The sequence below is a fragment of the Onychomys torridus genome, chromosome 14, assembly GCF_903995425.1.
Source record: "Onychomys torridus chromosome 14, mOncTor1.1, whole genome shotgun sequence".
Classification (NCBI taxonomy): domain Eukaryota; kingdom Metazoa; phylum Chordata; class Mammalia; order Rodentia; family Cricetidae; genus Onychomys; species Onychomys torridus.
In genome coordinates, this window is record NC_050456.1 from 75,860,657 (window position 1) to 75,877,500 (window position 16,844).

General features: G+C 51.3%; 1 protein-coding gene across 4 annotated transcripts in view; it reads left to right on the forward strand.

Moving 5' to 3' along the window:
• Positions 1-16,844, forward strand: part of Evl (Enah/Vasp-like) — a 150,765-nt gene that overhangs the window by 125,952 nt on the left and 7,969 nt on the right. For all 4 annotated transcript variants that reach the window (XM_036205990.1, XM_036205991.1, XM_036205988.1 and 1 more), the window contains exons 4-8: positions 10,050-10,113; positions 11,012-11,070; positions 12,440-12,669; positions 13,223-13,344; positions 16,159-16,219. In XM_036205990.1, coding sequence (XP_036061883.1) covers positions 10,050-10,113; positions 11,012-11,070; positions 12,440-12,669; positions 13,223-13,344; positions 16,159-16,219 — 536 coding nt within the window. The remainder of the gene's footprint in view (positions 1-10,049; positions 10,114-11,011; positions 11,071-12,439; positions 12,670-13,222; positions 13,345-16,158; positions 16,220-16,844) is intronic.

The window sequence follows — 16,844 nt, forward strand, 5'->3', positions numbered from 1 at the left end:
GTGCTGCGGTACAGGGGAGGTTGATTGATCAACAGTCCACACTATTGATAACAAGCATTGAATTAGACCACTCAGAGAGGCCCACAGTGAAGGAGGAGAGAAAAGGAAGCAACTGCCTTGGCCTCCTGAGTAGTAAAAGAAGGTGAAGTGTAGAGAGCTGCTATTGTGTTACTTCTCCCCAGGGGTCATAGAGCAACATGTGTTCAGCCTAGAGAGAGGTACCAACTGGCTCCATCTATGTCCAGCATAGACCAGTGTGTTTACTGGGGGATTCAGGAACACCAGCCATCTCCAAACAGTGCCACCCACCCAGTCAACCTTGACACCCCTGCTCTAGTTTCATTTTGCTGCTATTATGAAACATCCTGGCCAGAAACAACCCAGGGGAGAAAGGGGTTGGTTTGGCTTCCAGAATTTACATACCATCCCTTCAGGGACATCGGAGCAGGAACTTAAGCAGCTAGTCACAGCCACGTTCAAGAGTGAAGAGCAAATAAATGCATCCTTGCTTGCTCTCAACTAGCTTTCTCTTCTCTGGACCCCTGCAAGACTTTTTCTCAGGTGGTTGTGGGTTGTGTCAAGTTGACAGTTAAAACTACCCACGCACAGCCCCCAAGGAGCAGGAGCAGCTAGAGTAGACAGAGCCATGATGTATCACATCTCAGGGTCTGGTGACACCTCCCGTTGCTGTTCCATGGACCTTGCTGTCACTGTTTTGCCTGTCTCGTACCATAGCTGACAGCAAGGTGTCTGTAGCCCTCATAGCGGCTCTGCTCTGGAAGGTAGTGCTCATGGCACACCCCGAAGAAACAGCTGCAACAGCTGCAGAGCCAGGCTTTGTGAACCAGGGCACAGCACAGAAGACACCGTCGTCACTCCACCACAGACATGGCAGCACTGAGGCACGGCTGAGTGTGCAGTGGCACTCCCAGAGACAGTAAGGGTGGCAGTGTTGTGTGAGTGGTGAGTGTTTGCTGACAGTTTAGTCACTCCTGCACACACCTTGGAGCTGGGAAGACTAGAAAAAGCTCAGGATGACAGGAGCGTGTTAGGAGAGAAGGCAGATAGATTGGTGACAAAGGAACAAGGGGCCTAAGGAGGACCTGACAAGAGCCAGTGGCAAAGCTGCACAGTGCCCAGGATTTCATCTCTCTGCTCACCTGTCCTCTCTCCCTGTACATGTACCCTGCTTCCGTCAGGGTCAGAGGAAAGCTGGGATGGGAGGTCCCTGCAGACAGACATCTGGTATCCTTGAAGCCTATGAACAGAGCTGCTACAAGGGGTCTGTCTGCAGTCCCTCAGGGCTCATGGAGCATGCTGGAATCAGGTAGCCAGGAGGGTTCTGATAGGTTAGCTGGGAAGCTTCATTAAAGATTGACAAACTGAAGCCCACTTGCCCGCAGGACAGCATATCAGTTACCACTGCACCAGCCAGACGGCTGAGGAAGAGGAGGTAAGTGACCAGGATGCGAAAGGCGCCTCGCAGACTGTGCCGAGGAGCCCTGCCCGTAATGGTCAGCAGGGAGTGGACCTTTCACTGCTTCTGCTTCTGCCACTGTGACTGCACCGTGCTTTGCAGAGTGACCTGTAGGTGATGGAGCTCTTCCCTCTCCTTCCTGCTCCTCCTGGGATTCTTCTCTATTCCCAACTGCTGGGGCTGGGGTAGGGGGGCTGAGTGCTGCATCTTGGGGAGAGCATCTCTCACTGCATCCAGGGTCTTTGCAGAAGTGACAGGATAAACTGGCATCAAGAGGCTTGGGCTCTTGCTCCAGCTGCAGTGCCCAATAGAGGTCTGATCACCCCAGGTGAGAGGTCCACCTTTCTCAAGTTGAAACTCAGTTTCCCTACCTACAAAGGAAAACTAGTATATCCTCCTGGAAAATTGGGCAGTTTAATCCCCCAAAGTGACATGAAAATGGTTTGTAAGCTATAAAGATAAGAGATGGTTAGTGTAATTTATTCTGTCTGAGCTTCATTTAAGACTAATTTTGTGTCCTTTACTGAGTTTTTTAGGGAAGAGGTGAAAAAATTGTTACTAGGAAAACTACTTCTGGCTTTGTGTTGGCTCTGATGTGGACATAACCTTGGGGAAGCCACTGCCCTGTCTCTGGGTTCTCAAGACCCCTCCATGCAAAGAGAGGGTGGGGGGACCATAGAAGGGGTACTCACTGGTACCACATCTATAGCTGTTACCTGTCAAAATTAGAAGAGGTCCTCTCCTCTGCCATGTTATTTCTGAAGCCCAATGGCAAGGGCTGGTCAATTCTTTTACCTGTATGGCCTAGGCTTCTCCCTTCTTGGAAGCAGTCTCCCTGTTTGTAAGAAAGGCCCTCCCATGCAACAGAGCTTTCAAAGCCTGACCTCTTGGACCAGGCGGTGTCTGCTTGTTACAAGGAGTCCAGTTATAACTATCCAGCCCAGGGCCAGGGCTCAGGGATGAGGGACTGTTGCTAGAGTATCAGCGGTGGCAGATCAGCCAACAAAGATATTATCTGAGCACAACAGCCACTGGCTGTCAACCATCATGAGTCTAAATTGCTGTCCCAGAGACTAGAAAAGACTGGAAAATTCATGCAGCATTTCCTTAAGCAAGCAAATAAACTAGCATTAAAATGTGGAGGTGGGCAGGCATGGTGGCACATGCCTTTAATACCAGCATCAGGAGGCAGAGGCAGGTGGATCTCTGTGAGTTCCAGACCAGCCTGGTCTACAGAGTGAATTCCAAGCCAGCTAGAGCTACAAAGTGGAATGCTGTCTCAAAAAAAAAAAAAAATGTGGAAAGTGGTGGCGGCACAGGAGCTGTCTTTGCCTTATAAGTACAGATGTGGAGGTTATGTAGCCAAGACTGAGCGAGCATAAGATGCTAAAGGGGCTAGCTAGAGTCTTGGGTTGGGGGACATTTGTCCTGGGAGCTTGCTCCAGTCTTCCTACCATTTCTGTGTAGCTTGGACCAGGTAACTCTATAGTGGTCAGATCCTGGGTCTCAGACTCCATTCTTATGTGGACACTTGTCTGCATGGCAGCAGGAACAATACCCATACAGAAGGACAGGCCTAGTCTCCAGCCAACAGGGAAAGAGGGAAAGCAAGCAGCTAGAGAGGTGGTAGCAAGGAAAGCGCAGAGTGCTTGGGAGGCTTGGGAGACTGCCCAGCTCAAACCAGGTGGCTGTCGTTTGCTGGCCAGAAGTTATATCAAGCTTTACTGAGCAGGTGCAGGTCCTTTGTCCCTGGCACTCCCGGGATCTCAGGTTCCATCTTTTCAAAAGGCCAGCAGATGCCTTTCCTATAGAGGGTAGCTGGAGACTCAGCCTGCGCTCTGTCCCAGAGGAGCTGGGGCTGCTGTCCTGAGTCTCATGGGTGGGAAGGGAGGGAGCAGGAGACTTATTAGGAGCAGCTGGCAGCTTGCTTCAGCTGCCCTCCTCAGAATGTGAAGTTACACAAGGCACCCAGGCAAGAGACCGCAAGGACTTGTGGCCACTTACTTACCTGTCCCAAAGGTGATGCCTGCATAATTTGAAAACTCAAAATGCGGAGAAACTCCACTAGCCCAAGATACCAGTGTCAATATTTGGTATATTTCCTAGTTTGTCCTTTTGAATTGTAGAGGTTTGCAGGCTGCTCAGTGGCAGAGCAGATTTGCTGCTCAGTGGCAGAGCATTTGCCTAACATGTACAAGGCCCCAGATTTAATTCCTGGGACCAAAGGCAGGATAGGGGCCTTGGAGACAAATGATCCTTATTTCTATCTTTTGCATGAATAGGAAACTGAGGCCCAAAGAAGTAAAGAATTCCTCATAGCACTTACTTAGTGGCAAACCCAGCAAAGTCTAATCCCAGAACCCAGGAAGCTACGAGTTCAAGACCAGCCTGAGCTACATAATGAAACCCTGTTTCAAAATGCCAAAACTAAATACAGTGAAATAAAATCACCCTGAAGGGGATTTCTATAAATGTAAGCATGCTAGAAGAGCACAGCCAGTATGGGAAGGAGCAGAAAGGTGAGACTGAGGGCTAGCAGGAGGCCTGGAGGAGAGCAGAGCATGGTCCCCCAGAAGACCACCCCTCTAGTCCCATCAGACTTGTGGGGACAGTCTGGCCCACAGTCTTCAGACATGAAGAGGATCTTCTGCACAGGACCCAGTTGATACCCAGTGTATTCTAGTCCTTTCTCCTTTACCCCAGCCACTACAGGTGACCCAGAATACCTCACCTGCTCTGTTTTCTCGGAGGTTGTTGGGTACAGGCTCTGGCTTCGCCACTCTTGCCTTTTCTGAGAGTCTTTGGACTGTAGACCTCTGCTATTTTTTAAGTTTATGTTTTTGGGTTTTTTGTTTTGTTTCTTGTCACCAGTACACTCAGCCATTACTTGGAGAGCTCCAGAAAGTTTGTTAGCCATCTTTACTCATCAAGTATTCATTGTATGTTGACTGGGTGCCAAGAATTGTGTGAGTGCTGGGAATCTGGAGGTGTCAACAGTGGAGGCATGGCTAGACTGTGCCTGTGCTCTTCCTGTCTTCTGAACCTAACAAACACACATAACATGCCCTAGTAAGCACAGAGCTCAACACAAAAAGCTAAATACAGAGCAGTTTGTGTACCCAGGCACTCATGACCTGACATGTCCATGTTTCAGCATCTTGGCCAGGTGTGAGGGCAATGGGGGCAGAGGGGAGCTGTCTGCATCTGGTGCATTCTCTATGAACCTGAACCCCAATTCTTCTTTCCTCTGCTGTCTCTTCATCCCTTCCCCTACACAAGGGCAGCATTCCTGAAGATGATGGTACCCTTTTCAAAATCCTTAGCAAATCCTTATAGCAAAGACAGGTATTCTGGTAGTCCTCTGTAAAGGACCAGTACACTGCCTAGGGAGATAACTCAGTAAAGTGCTTGAGAATCTGAACCCACATACGAAAGGAGTGATGATATGTACTTATAATCGTGGACTGGGAAGGCAGAGACAGGCAGACCCCTTGGGTTCACTGGCCAGCTAGCTTTGCTGAATGGGTGTGTTCTAGGCTAGTAAGAGTTGAATGGCACCTGAGAAATGACATCCTGAGGTTGTCCTCTGACCTGCAACATGCACATGTGCACGTACCCTCAGACACATGCATAAATGCATGTGTGTGCATCTACACAAGGGGGTGCAGTATAACTAAGAAGTGTGATGTTGAACACGTCAGAACTGTTTTCTCCTTCATAGTATGCCAGCCACTGAAACTGACAGGAGTTTTGGGAAAAAAAGTTTATTCACAAAGTGGTCAAGTGTGGAGATGAGAAAACAGTCTCAGATCAGCCTCCCGAGGGATAGGGTTTGAAGATACTCGTGGGCAAAACAGGGTGTTGTGAGGGGTGGGGAAGGTGGTGGGAGTAGACTAATCCATGCTCTGCCTGTGCATAATCATCTTCACAAACCACTCTGGAGGCTTTTCAAGAAGTCACAGCACAGCTAGGGGTGGTGACACAGGCCTGTGGTCCCAAAATTCAGGAAGCCAAGGCAGAAGAACTGTGAAGTAAAAGCTAGTCTATGCTACATAAAAAGACAAAGAAAGAAGGAAAAAAAGGTATTGGTGCATGCCTATAACCCCAGTTTAGGAGATAGAGGCAGGAGGATCAAGAGTTCAAGGTCACCTCCCTAAAAAGTGGGATGGATTGGGGTATGAGGACATTAGCATGATCTCAGAGTGGAATCTGGGCTTCTGTTGATACAAGATTACCAAAGGGTCAGTGATTTCCAAAAAAGTAGGTTTCAAATACTTGAAAAAAAAATCCAAATGACCATTATGACCCACACATCAGCAAAACTAGTAGGAGACTAATAATATATTGCTCAGGTGCATTTCCTCCCAAAATAGTGATTTTTTTAAAGTTAGCTGAAAGTATGGCAAGTTATATGGTTTTTACAGATTTACCTCAGTTTCAAAAATGAGATTACTTAGTATTTTTTGTTTTGTTTTATTTTTCAAGACAGGGTCTCACTGTGTCCGTGGCTGTCCTGGAACTCGCTCTATAGACCAGGCTGGCCTTGAACTCAGAGATCTTCTGCCTGCCTCTGCCTCCCGAGTGCTGGGATTAAAGGCGTGCGCCACCATACCCCGCAAGTTTGCTTAGTCTTTAAGCCTGTGAAGGGTGGAGGAGGTTGCTCTCACTGGCTTGTCACCTGCACTGGGTTCTGGGTGTGTTTCTTCCCTGCCCTGTGCTGACTGCTCTCTTAGAGGGTGATTCAGCCTCCTGTCTCCCACTGTCTTCCAGCTACACTTTGCCAGGTCTTTCTGCTCCATCCTCTCCAGCCAGCTTCCTCTCTCCTCCTGTCATTCTGCTTACATCTGTGAGCCCAGAGATGGAGACTGGCCCCTCTTCACTCTCTCTTCTTGTTTATTTCCTGTTGTGGCTCCCACCTTGTGACCTTCAAGGATAGAGGACATCCTCTGGTTTTCCAGATGTTTGGGAAGAATGAGTAGGTGGTAGCACTTGGAATTGAGGCTAGGAAGCAGACCTCCCCAGCATCGGGAAGTTACTCCTTCCCAAGAACCATCGTAGTCCGGTGGGCCTGAAGCAGACAAGTTTGGGTTCTGGTTTCAGCTGAGGCTCAGCCTCTATCCCCTAGCAGCTCTTTGTGTTCTGAGAGGAACCAGTCCTACCTCTTCTCTTCCATTTCTTGCCTGGCTTGCTGCCAGGGGCAAGACCCACTGCAGGGGCTGGACTCACAGCTGCCAGTCATGCCCTGTGGGGGGTTACAGTTGTGTCACCACTCAGCTTTTACATGGGTGCTGGGGATCGAGGCCTCAAGCTTGTGCAGCAAGCACATCACACCCCCATGCAGCCACCTTTGAGTCCAACCCCAGATGTTGTTGGGGGTTTTTGTTCTTTTGGAGGGCCTGCCACCCAGCTCCCAAATAAATCACACAAAGAGGCTTATTCCTAATATGAATATTCTGCCTTAGCTTGGCTTGTTTCTTGCCAGCTTTTCTTAACTTTAAATTATCCTATCTACCTTTTGCCTCTGGGTTTTTCCCATTCTCTTATTTCTGTAAATCTTACTGTTACTCTGTGTCTTGCTGTGTAGCTGGGTGACTGGCCCTTTGGTCCTCCCCTTCTCTGGCAGCTCCTTCCTCTCCTTCCATGTTTCTCCTTCTATTTATTCTCCCTGCCTGCCAGCCCCACCTATTCTTTCTTCTGCCTTGCTATTGGCCATTCAGTTCTTTATTAGACCATCAGGTGTTTTAGACAGGCACAATAACACAGCTTCACAGAGTTAAACAAATGCAACATAAAAGTAACACACCTTAAAATAATATTCTACAACACCCAGGGTATCCAGTGCCCTCTCTGGCCACCATGAGCACCCATGCTTATTCGGCAGACACAGAGACACATATACATAAATAAAAATAAAATAAATCTTTTTTAAAAATACACTTAAGTACTCAGCTGTAGAAGGTAGACCAGGGGAACAGGGGACCTCCTTTTCCTTAGAATCCTACAGAGTCACAGCTCAGCTCAGGAGGCAGGAGATGGCACAATGAATCTGCCATCTTGGCCTGTGGTTACAGACGTAAGCCAAGTTATCTGCAGTAGTCAGCATAGGACAGGTGAGTGTCTTATTAGTCATGTCCAGAGCTTTCCTGTTGATACCCACTCCCACTTGAGAAGACTGCCTTGCTGAAGAGGCCCTTGTAAGTGGGCTGTTGTCTAGGGTTTCCCAAGGAACCAGCAACCATTCTGGAGGAATAAGCCTCTTACCCAACCCTTCTATTTGACCCTGCCATGGGACAGCTGGACCAGTGGGTAGGGAAGAGGGCATCCAGGGGTATCTCCTGCTTTTGGCTGACTCCAAAGTGTGTCTTCAGGATAGAGCTCTGGGCCTGTGAGGGACTATGGCTCCTGGTGGCCTTCCCCTGCTCTCTGTAGTAGCAGGTGAGCTGAAGGTTTGGGGAGTCTGGGCCAGTATGAAGATCGAGGAACCCAAGTGTGTGACAGCAGAACACTGTGAGCATGGCTGCTGTCAGATCTTGCAGCAGCCCCTGTGGGCCAGGCATCCAGAGTCTTCGTCCTGAGGTAAGGATGAGGCCTCAGACACAGCAACTCAAGGGTGCCAGAATAGGAGCTCAGCATGCAGGAGGAGGAAGGGCAAAGTCTAAACTTGGAGGTGAGCTCAGTTGTTCTAGCTAGAACCTAAGGCCAGTGAGTTAGTTTCTTGTCTGCTGCTGTGAGAAAACACCATAACCCAAAGCAGCTCCTTAACTTGGGCTCACAGTCCCAGAGGGACAGTGTCTGTCATGGTGGGGATGGGGAGTGGCGGGCAGGAAGCAGAGAGCACAAACTGAAAGTAGCCCAAGGCTGTGAACTCCCAAAGCCTGCCCCCAGGGACAAACCCACTCCAGCAAGGCATACCCCCAAATCTCCCCTACAGTGCCGCTGACTGGTGACCAGCTGTTCAGATGGCCAGGCCTACGGAGGGCAGTTTTCATTTCAGCCACCACGGCCATGGCCAATAGCAGAGTCCCAGGGTGTAGAGCTGAGGTGCCGTGAAACCTGCAGTCGCCAGAATGAGTAAGGCAGGGGTCAGGGAACCCTCCCTTCCTTCCTTCCTTCCTCCCTCCTTCCCTCCTTCCCTCCCTCCCTCCCTCTCCCTTCCTTCCTTCCTTCCTTCCTTCCTTCCTTCCTTCCTTCCTTCCTTCCTTCCTTTCTTTCTTTCTTTCTTTCTTTCTTTTTTTAAATTTTTTAAAAAGATTTATTTATTGCCAGGAGGTGGTGGCACATGCCTTTAATCCCAGCACTTGGGAGGCAGAGGCAGCAGGATCTTTGTGAGTTCGAGGCCAGCCTGGTCTCCAAAGCAAGTTCCAGGAAAGGGGCAAAGCTACAGAGAAACCCTGTCTCGGAGGGGGGGCGGGGGGAGATTTATTTATTTATTTATTATGTACACAGAAGAGGGTGCCAGATCTCATTACAGATGGTTGTGAGCCACCATGTGGGTGCTGGGAATTGAACTCAGGACCTCTGGAAGAGCAGTCGGTGCTCTTAACCTCTGAGCCATCTCTCCAGCCCAAGGAACCTTTCTATTATGCATCTTGCATAACCTTTGAGCAAGTCATCTAACGTTCCAGGGCCTGGTTTCCTTAGTGGTTCCAAGTCCTCATGGACAGCACCTAGCTATGTGAGAATTACAATTGAAATATAGATTAAGTAAAGAAAGTGCCTGGGTGTTACTCTGATCGTGCTCCCATAGTACAGTAACACTTTCTGCACAGGAGAGGGTTAGGACAAAGACCCTGGGCTTCAGGGAGCCGGAGGCTGAAGAGTCTCCCTGCCGTCTGAGGTTGTGAACTTGCACTCACTTCACCCAAAGGTAGAAACAAAGCCGCTTGCACATCCCCTTTGCCAGCCACTGAGCATGCCTTTCCCGAGGGACACCTAGCCCCAGGAAACAACCAGCTCTTTCTTGGTTGAAGCAGCAGTCTAGACTTCTCTTTAAGTTGTACAGAGCATGCTGAGGTGGGCTCCAGCACCAGCCCTCCTGTGCACCCGAGGCTCAGCAGTGGGGCCCTACCCTTTGGGTCTACAGTGTGTATGGCCAAAGTGTTTTATGGTGGCCCAGAACAAAGGGAGCAGGACCACACTGTGCTACTCAGAGCTCCAGACTCCCCGTGTGAGCAGCAGGTACAAGGAGGGTCTACCCCACATGTGTAGTCCTGGGGTTCAGTCTGGCCCTGCCACTCACCCACTGGAGGCATTAGTCCTGTACTCCACCCAGCAGAGTTGATGATTCTTAACAGGCTGGTGCCGGAGCTAAGGGGACGGGCAGGTGAGGGAGCAGAGACGGCAAGTGCTGTTAAAGGAAAGTGGGTGCATGTCAATAGCTAGGACTTGGGGTCCCACCTGTGCTTCAGAGGGAGGAGCCACAGGGAATGAAGAGAGAAAGGGTGAGTGAGACCGGTGTATGCAGAGGCTGCACAGGTGAGAAGACCAGGAGTGGAGAGTGTGCCATTACAGTTATTTGTTGGGGCCTTTCTTCCCTCTACTGACCACTCCACTCTGCATCTCTCCCCTACAGGCCCTGCCACACAGCGTCAGGTGCAGAATGGCCCCTCTCCTGAGGAGATGGACATCCAGAGAAGGTAACCCCATGTTCCACAGGTGCCTGCCTGAAAACTTCCCAGTAGTGCCAAGAGCACCCTTCAGCTAGCCGAGACAGTACAGCTCAGACCAGCCCTCTCAGGGGCAACAGGGAACATCTACTGCATGCCAGAGATCCTTGAGCTCAATGCAGATTAAGGATACATGTCCCTGGTGTGCAGATCCTTCTTCCATAAACCCCTTCTGGAGCATGCCTATAAAGTACCAGGTGACCCTCTCACATGTGGTCTCCTGACCATTTCTCCTGAGGCCACATCTATTAAAGCCATAAGCTCCAAACAGCCAGGTGAGCCATCAACCCACTCACTCCAGTGCGTGAATCAAATCAGCCAGAGCACCACGTGAGCTTCTTCGAGACACTTCCTGCTCAGTCTGTTCCAGCTTGCCAGGCCTCTTCCATCTAGGTACTTGAACCCAGCACATCTCTCTCTTTATGGGGGCAGCCCAGGGATATGAGGAGATAGCTCAGTCAGTAGAGTGCTTGCAAGGAACGGATTAGAGCCTCAATGCTCTTTTTTTTTTTTCCACAAAAAGTTAGATATAGCACCACCCAGAGTTTAGAAGGCAGAGACAGGCAACCCTGAGTTCACTGGCCAGCCAGCCTTGCCTGTTTGGCAAGTTCCAGTCCAGTTAGAGACCTTGTCTCAAAAGAAAGAAAAAAAAGTCAATGATGCCCAGGAACAACATTCAGAGTAGACCTTTTGCCTCCACACATGTGTGCACATGCAAAAACACACACACACACACACACACACACACACACACACACACACACACACCCCAGTGCTGTGGCTCTCAGGGGTACCACAGAACCAGATTTCAAGCCTGGACTCTCGGGGGCACAGAGAGGTCAAGATGTCTGCTCTGGTTGCTTTTCAGACAAGTGATGGAGCAGCAGCACCGCCAGGAGTCTCTGGAGAGAAGAATCTCTGCCACAGGTGAGTGAGAGTCCCCTTCCTCCAGCTACCACCCACCGCCCAGGGGCCCCAGCTCAGACAGCCCTCACGACTTCCCCACTAGGCTCAAGTCTGGTTAGGGAGCCTCCTAGGCCTCCCATTGTCCTGTTCTCAGTGTCAGCAGGGCACTGAGATCTAGAGGCGTGCTATCAACAAGGCAGACAGCAGTCCTGCCCCCAGGAAGGCATGCTGGTCCTAATGTGAAGTGCACACAGTGCTGTGGGTGCAGAGACGCTCAGAGTCGGGGCCGAGGCCAGAGAGGAGTACCAGAGCAGGCTTCCTGGGTGCCAAGTAGGACTTAGCGCCTCATGAGAAGGGATGTTGGGTGCACTGATGGGACAGGGCTCTTTCATTTGCCTTGTGCTTGTGTAGCCTCATCTTGCTCAGTGCATTCTCAAGTTCTGTCTTGCTCATGGAAAACAGCTCCAGCTGCTTCCCAAGCACCCTGCACTCAGGTGATATTGCCCTCTCACCTGATACCACAGCACCTCCTCTCTGTTGCCCATGCCCCTGTGCACAGTCCTTGAGCAAGTGCAGTTCTGACATCATGTCAGCCCTCCCATCACGCTGGGACATAGCTCTGAAGTACAGCCTACCCTGCACGCTCCTGCCCACTTCCGCACCAGCACTAGCTTCTCCTTTCCTTTCCTCCCAGGCATCCCATTCACTTCCTCTCCTATCTGGTCCCAAGAACTTCAGGCTTCACGGGCATCCTGTGTGCCTGCTCTTGGTAGAAGAGCTTGCCTCCAAGCACGTCTGTGTTCACCTCTATGATGTGTCCTCTCCTTACTAGGCCTCAAGCTCCCTGCGCTGTTTCCTCCTCATATGGCACAGTGCCTGACCTGCAGTGGAAGCTCAGGCAGTATTCTCTAGGGGGTGCCTGACTGGGTGCACAGTGAGTGCCAGCACTCAGCATTAGTGGTTCCTGGATCAAAGTCTGGTTGGCTCTGGGACCCACAGTTACCACTTATAGTCCCCAGGGACCAAGGGTTAGTCCCAGTTATATCTTGAAACCAATTTCAATCAATGGCTAAGATGGAGCCAAGTACTTAGAATGGAAAAAGGCCCTGCCAAGACTCCCTCCCACTAGAAAAGCACGGGTGGAACCAGAGGAAGTTTGTTAAGCCACTGGATGCCATAGCCAAGCCCCAGATGCCAAAGACACTGGAATAGAGAGTGATTGTAACAGGGCTGAGCTCTGCAGGGCCTTCCTGAGAGATGGAAACTGTTCTGTTCTTCATCGCTCTGATGAGCAAGCTGCCCTTCCTTCTTTTCCAGGGACCTGAAATAAAAACAGCAGGCTGGACACCAGCTAGGTGTTGGAGACTAACTACTCCCCATTGCATTTCAGGGCCCATCCTCCCACCAGGGCATCCCTCATCGGCAGCCAGCGCCACCCTCTCATGTAGTGGACCTCCACCCCCACCTCCACCCCCAGTTCCACCTCCACCCACAGGAGCTACGCCCCCACCCCCGCCCCCTCTGCCCGCTGGAGGAGCCCAGGGGGCCAACCACGATGAGACCTCTGCGTCAGGACTGGCTGCTGCCCTGGCCGGAGCCAAGCTGAGGAGGGTGCAGCGGGTAAGAGGGTGGGCATGCCAGTCACCCTTCACACATCAGCAAAGCACCTCTCACCCTGCCCTCACCTGCCATCAGTGAGACACTGGACAAAAGGCTGTGCCCAAGCCCGGCCAGTCCTCTGCCAGTTATTAAACAAGTAAACAGGGACAGCACTTTGTCAGCTACAAGCTGCCTTAGTTAATAAGTGCTGAATCTGCCTTTGCTTTTCCCATGGAACTCGCTTCCAGCTGACTCAGTTTGCTCCCCACCCCTGGTGCATGTGCCCTGGAATGAGCAGCATGTGGTCATAAAAGAGTGCCTCTGATGCATATCTCTGGCTTGAAATGTGCTTCCCTCCTCTCTTGTGACCAACTGACTTTGGCAAGGACTCAAGCCTGTGAGCTTACCGTACCAGTCCCTGGTCCTCTCTAGAGTCTCCTTTTCTGACCTGTGCAGTTGGGAGTGTTGGACTAGCAGCCTCATTCCTCAGGTCTTTCTCCATCCTGCATCCACTGGGGCTGCTGCTCCCACCACCGCTCCAGAGTATGACACACACACGCTTCCTCACCCTCAGCCAGAAGATGCATCTGGAGGCTCCAGTCCTAGTGGGACTTCAAAGTCCGATGCCAACCGGGCAAGCAGCGGGGGAGGTGGAGGAGGCCTCATGGAAGAGATGAACAAACTCCTGGCCAAGAGGTGGGTCTGATGCCTTCTGAGTCTGTGTGCCTCTTGGGAAACTACGATCTTCAGTGGAAGGTCATTGCTAAGACACATTCAGGGAGCAAGAAGAGCACCCCTACACTCGCGAGCCCAACAAACATAAAGCTACTCCCAGAGTTTTAGAGAGCTCTCTAGAGAATGTGGAAGAGGCTAGGATGGAATTACAAGATGACTTGAGCCCAGAGAGATGGGAGAAGATAGACCCCTCTGTGTCAGCGTTGGCTCTGGACCTATTTTCTCTTTGCCCCAGTAGGTATGGCTCTAGCCTGCGCAGGCCATTATTACCTGTCATCCTTAAGTGTGACCAGCACTAGGAATGGGTTACTAAGGCTATGACTGACCTGAAGAACCAGAGGGCACAGGAGCAGGCCTCGTATCAGAGCTCTCTGTGCCTAAGCAAAGCTCAGCAGAGATGAAGCCACAGCAGAGGCCTGTTCCCTGAGGCTCCAGTAGTGCAGTAGGTAAGAGTACCTGGCAGGGTAGGCGGGCCAGGCATCCTCACACGTCAGCAAAGCACCTCCCATCCTGCCCTCACCTGTCATCACTGAGACACTGGACAAAAGGCTGTGTCCCTAACCAGGTAAGTAGACCTGTCCCAGGATGAGGAGACAGCTGTGTGAGCCCTGCCACTTGCTTTCTCATTCTCTTTTACCTTCCGGCCGGCCAACCTGGGTGAAAACTATGCCTAATTCATTGTTGTCCTAATTCTTCTCAGTAAATCCAAGAGGGAGGTTCTGTGAGTATGAAGAGAGGAGATGGGTCCAGAAATGCAGGCATCTGGGTTATTGCTTCATGGTGGGCCAGAACCTGGCCTTCGACACACATACAGCAGCTACTGCATTGAAGACTAGTGTGAGAGGGCAGTGAGGTAGTCTGTAGCATTGGCCTTCCCAAGCCTCTTAGAAGGCCTAGGCAGACATAAATTGCCCAGACAGGAGCCAGATGTGTAAGCAGCCTTCACATAACAGTAAGTCATGGCCTGCAGGAGGGAGAGAGCGGGCCTCACAGAGGAGGCTGTAGCTGTACTCAGCCTAGAGAAATGCAGTTCTCTGGGCTGGGGGAGAGGTGCCAGGCGGTGTATGAGCATCTGCACACGCTGAGAAGCCGGGCACATGTGGAGATCTAGACTGCTGGAGCTAAGGCTGGAGCGCCCGGGTGGCTTGCATCTCAGAGCCCTTGGAGGTGAACAGGGCTTCAGATAAGACTCGAAAAGAAAATGTTTGCACCTTCCCAGTGAGCTTAACAGCTTGGCCTAGATCATGTACCCAAACTGAGAAGGAGTACACTTTCACTCTCAAAAAAACAGGAAAAGAAAGGCCAGAGGCACCGGAAGCCATGGAAACGCCAGGTGCCAAGGTGGAGGTGGAGGTGGATCCAGGCCCTACAAAGCAAATGTGCTTTGCACAATCCGCAGGATCAACCAAACAACTCTTTTTGGTCTCCTGCTTCTCTTCCAGCAGGGGTCTGCCTGCAATGGAGAACGGGGTGTGAGCGCTCAGGGCTGCTGTGTGGCCAGCCCCGACACGGGCCTTTCCCTTGAAGTCTCACCAGTGGAGCGTGGAGTGGCTTGTCTAGTTGTCTTCTGTTGTCAGCTTTTCAGTGTTGGGATGGAACTCATGGCCTCCCTCGCTCATGCTAGGCACATGTATTTCCACTGAGGCACACTTTTAGGCCAGGCTACCCTCTATTTTTAAGAGCTAAAACATGGGCTTCCAGGCATCAATGGATGAAATGGGTTAAAGTGGCTGGGTAGACCAGTGAGGAGACTGTTATAGTCCAGGGAGAGGTGATGGTGACTGGCATAAAGAGGCTGGCAGTGAGGACAGGTCAGTGGGAAGAGATCTAGAGACAGAATTGATGACTATTCCTGGTGTGTGGAAGGAGTAGCTAGAGCTGTTGGGAGATGAGACAGCTGTGTGAGCCCCGCCACTGCAGCCAGAAGCAGCTCCTCACCACACACCCCTCACCACTTCACTCTGGGTAGGCCACTCACCTCAGGTTATGAGAGCCTAATACTTTGGGGGCCTCACACAGTTGAAAATCTACCAGAGCACACTGTTGGAAAGTATGGGAGGCCTGTGTTGACCTAGGAGGGAGCCAGGTGCAGGTGACCATTGAGACCAGAAGCATTGTAAAGTTCGAGTCCTGTAAAAGGAGTTTTCATGTATGTGAGGAAAATGCAGGTGTTGAGCATAGGGCAGCCCTGCTGCTCTCGGGCACCTTTAGCTCCTTGGTGTTGTCCTGGTCTGGGAAGGGTGTGACTAGGTTAACTGAGGCCCCAGACAGGAGAGCAGCAAAATGTGACTTGATGCTGGGGTCAGGGTTCCCCAGCCAGCCAGCTGCAACAGAACCTCCTGCAGCTCTGACCCAAAGATGACTGTAGGCCAGGGTACCAGTCTATCCATAGGCTTTGTGTGTCTTGGGTGTATAGCCTCTCAGCTAAACCCTGTCCCTGGAGACCTAAACAGAGTACAACCAGCTTCTTTCTCCTGCAGAAGCTATGGCCACCAGCAGCTGAGCTGAACAAAGAAACACCCAAGGGCTTCCTTCCTGCCCGGACTAGTTTTGAGTCTAGGTCATGGGTGAGCACAGAAAGTCTTACCCACTGGCCTTGGCTCATGTGAGGAAGGGTGCCTGACTAAAGCAGCCTGTTCACATAAACAGACATCCTGATCCACCCATGACCCACTGTGGAACCAAGGGTGGGCATGGAGGCAGCCCAGAGGTCTAGGTCACTGTGAAACCTTGGGAACCTGATTTGTATTTTTTTTTTCTCTCCCCAACATCTAGGAGGAAAGCAGCCTCCCAGACAGACAAGCCCGCTGACAGAAAGGAAGATGAGAGCCAAACGGTAGGCACTACCCTCCCCCCACCCACACCCTCAGGCTTGCCTCCCAGCAAATCTCCCAGCAAGGTCACTGGGAGCCTGGGACCTGATGTGGAGGAGCTGTGAGGGAAGGACAGGGCCCTTCATGGTGTGCACCCAGCCAGGCTTGCACGTCCTGAGCATTGTCTTGACCAGACCCTTGGAGCTGTCACTCAGCAGCGGGAGAGGCACAGCCGCAGGAGTGCTGGGAAGAGCCCCTTGGAGCACAGTGCCCGCCTGCCCGCCCACCCGCCCGCCGCCGCTGCTCCAGCACACTAGGCTGCACCAAGGGGCTTGGGCGCATCTGCTGAATTCTTGTGGAAGTCAGACAGTTTCATTTCAAAATTACTTAATTCTAAACATTCCACTTGAGTCCATCAAGCCCAGTGGGAGCTGAGGTCCCCAGCCATGGCAGAGAATCCTGAAACCTGGGCTCTGTCCCTGGCAGCCATATGAAGCCTGGTCTGTCAGCCCACACTCCCAGCCTCAACTTCGGTCTGTGGTCACCAATTTTCTTTGTGTACATGATAAGCTTTCTTTTTTTTTTTTTTTAATTTATTTATTTATTTATTATGTATCCCTGCAGGCCAGGAGAGGGCACCAGATCTCA